We start from the raw sequence: 7,635 nt of genomic DNA, 5'->3' as shown, positions 1-7,635 counted from the left end.
ATAAATTAAATTTGAAATATTAAACAAAACGATCTTTTTATACCTTTTTATTTTATTTTTAATTCTTTTTGATAATTCATAGTGTGACATCTGTTGCCACATATATCTTTTCTGTTGGGGTAAATGCAGATAATTTTATAATTTTTTTACAACAAATGTTATATGTTGTCACAGACACCACATTGGTAACAATAAAATGTTGACACATATATCCATCTGTGACATATGTTGCCACATATCTTTTTTTGGTGATATATGTTGCCACATATTTTTTTTTTGTGACATATGTTGCCACATATCTTCTACCTGTGACATATGTTGCCACATATCTTCTTTTTGTGACATATGTTGCCACATATCTTTTTTATGTGATATATGTTGCCATATATCTTCTTTCTGTAACATATGTTTGTTGGGAATTAAACACACAACACACACAAATAATCTAGAGAAAAGAGAAACAGAACACAAACGGGACACACAAGAATTTAACGTGGTTCGGTTTCCCTACTCCACGACTGTAACAGGAGGATTTTATTTCACTTGTGCTACTTTTGGAATTACAAATACAAGGATCATATTTATAGGAAAACCAAATGGTTACCTAGGGTTTCAGTAATGGGTCGGGCCGGCTCACAAGCCTCCACAAAGCCCAACAATGTTGCCACATATATCCTTTCTGTTGGGGCACATGTAGACTGAGTTGTTATCATGAATGAAGCTTCTTGTATCATTTCATCTACAAGGTAAATAAAAAAATATTGAGATTTTACAATTCATTATAAAATAATAATAGCAGTATGCTGCAACAGATGGATAGTTTGTTGCCATAAATTAACATTATGTTGCCACATATGTACCTGCTGTTACAACACATAAAATTTCTGTCGCAACATATAGATCTTATGTAGCAACAAATGAATCATATGTTGACACAAATGTACAGATTATTGCAACATTTGAATCTTATGTTGCAACAGATGACCATTTTGTTGACATAAAGTGAGATGTTACAATATATGATAACTGTTTGAATATGCACCATCATATCATTAAAATGTTACAACATACGCTAAATATTTCAACAAATGAAATATATTTTGGACGCCTAAACAACACTATATTTCTAAAATTATATCAACAAAATGACCACAAAAATAACAACAACAACAAAAAACGACTTTTCACTAAATGATAACAATATATATACATTTCCTCAAAATAAGGATTTTTTGAGTTGACTGATTTTCTTTCAAAAATAATAAATAATACATAGCATTAAGTCGATTATTTGATTTTTACATCTACAGAACGTTTTATTGTTCATTAATCCAAAAAAAAAACTTCAAAAATTGTAAAATATTTTAAAAAATTAACTTACCCATTTATAGTCGAACACGATTATAGTTCAGAAAGATGAGAGAGTAATAGAAGACTGGAGAGGAAGAGTAACGAATGAAGAGAAAGAGTAACGACGAATTTTTGAATTTCTAAGGAAGAAGAAGAACAATCCCTCAAGGGAGGAAGAAAAGAAGAGAGACAAGAGAGGAGGGAAGATGAAAAGATTTTTCTTTTCAAATGATTTAATTTGAATTATAAAAGTATGCTTTTTTATATTTTATAAAAAATTAGAAAATTTTAAAAATATTAATTTGACCTCATATTTACTTAATTACATTTTAAAGAGATTTGACCAGCTCATAGTCAATCTGTCACAAAAAAAATAAAAATAAATTATTTGACCTTTCCCTTAATTTTCTCATTTTACATGGTAAAATTGCTGCACTTCTTCTCCATCGCCACTCAACAAATGCAGAAGTTTTAACAATGGACGCATCTCGCTTGTATAAATCCTCCAACGAACTCGCTCACGACCTTTATACAATCCCTAGTTACACCAGTAAGTTGGCTAAACCCACAATTCTCTTTCTCTTCTCTCTCTATTTGTCTGAATATAGCTCTAATTTCTACACTTTTCTCTGTGTAAATTAAAAAAAGGTTGGTTTTCTTGGCAAAGCATACATGAGGTGGAAAGGTTGTCATTGCGAGAATTCTTCGATGGCAGTTCGGTTACAAGGACACCCAGAATCTACAAAGAGTACAGGGACTACATGATTACCTCATACCGTGAGGATCCGACTCGAAGGCTTTCGTTTTCCGATATCCGGAAGTCGTTGGTGGGTGATATAAGTGTGCTACACAAGGTTTTTACCTTTTTGGAGAAGTGGGGTTTGATTAATTTTGACCCTAGTAATGCTGAAACGCCGGCTGCTATTCATGCTCCAGCGGAAGAGGATAAGGAGGATGAGAAGTGGAGGATTAGGGTTGAAGAAGGGACCCCACATGGGGTTAGGGTTGTGGCAGCTCCTCATTCTTTGAAACCCCTTGCACCGGTTCCGTCACCGGTTATCACAGGGCACAGAGGTGCTGGAAAGGGGAGGGGTGGTGTTACGGTGGATAATATACCAAAGTTTTCGCCTATGGCATCGTATTTAGATGTTTATGGGGAGTTGGTGGGGCAGCAGAAGGAGGAAAGTGTAGTCTGTCTGAGTTGTAAAGAACTGTGTGCTTCGGGTCATTATGAGTACAGCAAGGTATTTTGTGAGTTAGCTTGTGCAATTTCTCTCCATTCTTTGCTCTTTTACTTGATTACTAGTTAATACTATGTTTTAATTGCTATAGAGTGATGGAAGAACAGTTTAGTGTTCAAGAAATAGCCTTTTTAGCTCAAAATTGACACACGAATTATAATGATTAGGAATTAGAGCATGATATGGTGGATCCATTTGATTTTGTAAACATTGTGTATTTTGTAGATGGTTGTGTATTTTATTTCTGTTTGCTTTTAGTAAGTGAGCCATCGCAGAAAATCTTTGTTGAGAGGCCAGCAACAAAGTTTATGAAAATGTATGGATAAGTACCCAAATTCCGTATCTTACTATCAGATGCAATGTATAGTTTGATTTTGTGTTTTCTTTTTTCTGTAGGTCACTGTTGGCGCTATTGTATATATAACAAAAGACAAAAAGTTGTTGGGAGATCTATTAAGATTTAACATCTAGGCACAAAACACTCTCTGATAAAGCTATCTTTATCAATGTTCCTTTAGTTTTAGAAAACCTTACAAGGTGCTGCCTCTTCAAATCATAGACCACGTTTCTTTGTTTTGCACTTGCTTGTCAATTTCTTACCGTATTTTCCACCTTAGATCGTTTAATATATAAGTATATGTTTTGTATAGAATTAAGGAAAAAGGCGTAAGTACCTCTTGAACTATGACCAAAGTTCCAGGGACACTTTATTTTTATAGTGGTCCTATTACCCCAGAACTATTTTAAAATGTAATATACACACCTTTGTAACGTATAGTCACACAATGTTATCAAAGGCGCGCTTTAAGCGCGCTTAAGCCCTGAAGCGACGCTCAAAACATGTTGAGCGCTTCGCCTCGCTTTATGTGCACTTCGGTGTCATCATCAAGGTTCTAAGGCAAACTTTCCTTGCCTATGAGCCCCTTTTGAAGAAGTGACACTACACAATTATATTTCACTTTATCATAAATTTTTTTCAATTTATTTGGTCATTAATGTGTCATTCATGTTTATTATTATTAGCCTTGGACTAAACATATATATTTGTATTGTTTTCTCCCTTTGCGCCTTTTTTCATGAAAGCCCACGTTCTATTTGCGCTTTGCGCTTTAAGCCCCCACGGACCTTAGAGTTTTTTTGCGCTTTTCCCTTTGATAATACTGTAGTCATATATGTATAAGCTGTGGATTACATGCACTTGTCACATCATATCCCTTTTATTTTTCATTTTTTTTCTCATTTTTTAGTTCTTTGTTGCTTTCCTTTGATTGTTGGCAACAAAATCTCCATGGAAGGCCCTCAAGCTTTCTCAGGCAGTTAAAACATCACCAAAATCAGTTATTTACTTTTTATTATCATTTCTATCTCCATTTTCACTTCCAAATTAACTAAATCCTCACCCAAATTCATTTCAAAGATCAGTCCTCAACAACCCAAGTGAAATGAATATCAAAATTTCTCTCGCATAAGCCATTGTCTAGAGAAAGAAAAATCTCAAACTTATCAAAGTAGTCAGAAAGGTTTTAGTTTACTATTTCAAATGTGATCGACAAGGATTCCATTTTTCCCAGTGGAGAGAAGGTTTTTTGTTAACGGAGTTCTATGATTTCTCTATAGATCTGTGTTTCTTTTACTTTACATGTATAACATTTTATTAAAAGTGTGATTTGTATGTGTGTGAGCAAGAGGAAGATGATTAGTAGAACCAATGGATGGAAAAATGCCGGAAAAAATTTGATGACAACTACTGTACGCGGTGAACTTGTGAGAAACTTAATTGTATTTCTAAAGAATGTGAACATGATAAAATTTGACTTATTCACAAAGAAAGAAAGGAAAATAATTAAAAAGATATCAACTTAAGTTGAATGTTAATTAATTTTGAGTACTAAAATAGTTGTAAAGGCTGTCCAATTAAAATGGATATGTGCCCCCATATTTATCAGATTTTACCTTATTTTTCTCCTTTCACATGCCTCCAAGAGAGTGAGAACACTCTCTGTACCACCTTAGCACATAGCACCATAGGATATATTTTGTTACGCTTTAAAATAGTTTTGGGGGTGGGGGGCTAAAATGAAAGGTGTGTCCTAGAACTTCGGTCATAGTTCAGGGGCATACTTATGCCTTTTTCCTAAAATTAAGTTATTAATGATGCCTAAAATTTTAAAAAATTGAAAATAACTTGAAATCTACAAGATTTGAAAATCGAGATATTCAGAATAGCAGCTGAGATTTCTTCTTTCTTGTTTTTGTCAGGATGCGAGCTCGAATTTATGCGAGAAGTGTTTTAAAAGTGGTAATTATGACAAAAACAAATTTGCAGATGAATTCAAGCCCATAGATGGTGCGAACCCTAAAGCCAACTGGACCGAAGCCGAAACTTTACTCCTATTAGAATCTGTACTGAAGCATGGTGATGACTGGGATCTTGTCACTCAAAATGTCAAAACGAAGAGTAAGCTGGATTGTATCTCCAAGCTTATACAGTTGCCATTTGGGGATCTTATGCTTGGCTCTATTCATAAAAAGTTTAATCTTTTGGACAAGAATTGTGAGGTAAGGGGCGTGAATCAAGCTCAACCTGCAATAAGTGAGTCTCGAGAAACTCCTGGAAATCAATCTCATGAGCAGAACCAGGAGCGTCAACAGAATGGAAATGCTGAATGCGGAACCCCTCCCCTCAAGAAAATACGCAGGGCTCCAGTTTCAGAAGACAGTAGTTTCCTGATGAAACAGGTTCACATGCTTCTGTTACGTTGGACTATTTCTTTTATGACTTAGCTATATGTGGATTTTTGTGTGACTGTTTAAATATTATAAGATGTGGAAAAAAGAGTTAGATTTGCGGTTTGGTAAGTAAATTACTGAAATATGATGGGAATTTGGTCTTGAGGTCATCTTGCTTAATCCCACTTCCACCATTTGTTGGTCTTATAAACGATACGTGGTCTGTAATCTTCAGGTAGCTCACATTTCTGGTGCTGTTGGTCCACATATCGCAGCATCTGCAGCTGAGGCTGCTGTTACAGCCCTTTGCTATGAGAATCAGTGTTCAACAGACATTTTTGATGGAGATGATAATGGATTGGGATCAATTGCTGATATCAGCGAGACAGAGAGGTAACTAGTACTCCCTTTGTCTTTTTTTTGTCGGGATAAATATAGAATCCTTTCCAGAAATGGTTAGATCTATTCCAGAAGTACCATTCCCTTTATAAGCTATTTAGAACATGTGAATATATTGGGCTTTCTTAATAATAATTTACAGAGGGTAATTTTGGACTGTACGTCAAGATCTCTTTTCTTCAATTGCTTAAAAAAGTGTTAAGGTGATAAATAATATGGGACAAAGAGAGTATGTAACTATCGACTTCTTGTGCAAATTTGTTCAGTCTTTGTGCAGTTCATCCTGTATAATCCTCTGTTATGTATGTTCGCCATTCTTATGTTTGTATCTTGCTATAGCTGTCTTGGCTTAATTATCATTACACAGTTATACATTTAGTTTCTATTTTAGCATGAAATTGAATTGACTTATTTTCAGGACAAGTCAAGTTGTAGGTGCTGAAGGGGAAGAAAAGCATGTCAGATCAGGTATTTTCCATGATAGGCATCATTTTGTGTCTTCAACTTCCAATCCAAATATCAGACTGCAGCAACTGCTAAAAGTTTGTTCATGGTGATCACCTGTCATGTATCAACATGTAAATGTGGTTATGATCTTTTTTTTTAGGAAACTGATACTATTGTATTTCTCAGCATATCCTTAATGCTGGAGACCTCCAAAAGAAAGATAAAGAGAAACAAAAGAAAGACTAGTTACAGTTCTCCTGGAAATTCTATAAGTAGATCTACTTCTTCTAACCAAAAATAAAAAAAACTATAATACATTCCATTTCACTTTCTGAACAGAATTGGACCTATCTTCAAAACACCTCCCATTCCTTTCTTTCCACATTGACCACCAAATAAATGAAGGAATAATTGTCCACCATTTCTTCCGACTTTTGCACCCCCTCCTCCTCACCGACAATTTAGTAGATGTGCTCTGACATGGTCCATTTAACCTTTGTTTGGCTATAGAAAATTGCCCATATCTGAGCTGTGAATCTATAACGGAGAAACAAGTGGTTGTTTGTTTCCCCTGTTTCATTGCGCAGAAAAGGAGAGACTACACGGAACTCCCTTTTCTGGAGCACTTCATGAGTTGGCAAGCCCTCTTTGCCTTCAACCAAGTGAAACATTTTACTTGAGTTGGTGCTATGATTTTCCAGATTTTCTCCAAACTTCTGGGTTGCCCATTTTCTGTCCATTGGTGCCCTTCTAATACACTCTATTGACAGAAAAAGCTCCATCACTGCTATGTTTCCATTTCAACTTCTAATGCTCAGTAGGGGTGGCTATGAAACCTTCAATGCCCTTCAATTAATCTCCCACTTTTTCTATCTCCCACTCGTTCAAATACCTTCTGAATTTTAAATTCTTTACTTGAGGGCCTCAGCATCCATATACAGTAGCACCTGGGTTGTTGCACAGTAAGAATAAATCAGGATATCAATCCTTTATAGCAGACTGACCATTCCAGGCCTCTGTCCAAAAAAATAGTCTTGTACCATTGCCCTCTTTAATGCAAGTGTTTACTTCCAAATTTGTCCACAGGGCTCTGACTGGTTTCCATATCCCTATTCCATAGGTGTTGGTTACCATGTTTTTGTAGCAAGTGCTTGTCTGCCCATACTTGCACTGGAAGACTTCTTTCCATAAGGCTTGATCTTCGCAATTCATCATTAGGAGACTAGTATTTTGTAGCCTCAAATTTCTAATTGCCAGCCCACCCTGCTCTTCGGTCAGTTGAGTTGTTGCCAGTTCACTAGGTTATACCCCCCACCTTGCCGTGCCATACGAAGTCCCTCCTCAATTTTGTCTAGTTTCTTCATCCCCTTGGTTGGTAAAGGAAAAAAAAACATTACATAAGTTGGTAGTGAGTGTAGTAGACTAGGACAAGATTGATCTAAGATTCAAAGTAAGTCTGCTCCCCCCC

The 7,635-nt window shown here is 35.7% G+C and overlaps 1 protein-coding gene across 1 annotated transcript in view; it reads left to right on the top strand.

The window, feature by feature from the left end:
* Positions 1-1,759: 1,759 nt before the first annotated feature.
* LOC107015443 (SWI/SNF complex subunit SWI3A) overlaps positions 1,760-7,635 on the top strand; it is an 11,513-nt gene continuing 5,637 nt past the window's right edge. The window contains exons 1-5 of the mRNA XM_015215709.2: positions 1,760-1,900; positions 1,999-2,594; positions 4,851-5,330; positions 5,557-5,714; positions 6,139-6,188. Of these exons, the coding sequence (XP_015071195.1) occupies positions 1,828-1,900; positions 1,999-2,594; positions 4,851-5,330; positions 5,557-5,714; positions 6,139-6,188 (1,357 nt within the window). The 5' untranslated portion in view covers positions 1,760-1,827. The remainder of the gene's footprint in view (positions 1,901-1,998; positions 2,595-4,850; positions 5,331-5,556; positions 5,715-6,138; positions 6,189-7,635) is intronic.

The sequence above is a fragment of the Solanum pennellii genome, chromosome 3 (genome assembly GCF_001406875.1).
Source record: "Solanum pennellii chromosome 3, SPENNV200".
NCBI classification, from domain to species: Eukaryota; Viridiplantae; Streptophyta; class Magnoliopsida; order Solanales; family Solanaceae; genus Solanum; species Solanum pennellii.
This window is presented reverse-complemented; position numbering and strand designations above follow the sequence as displayed.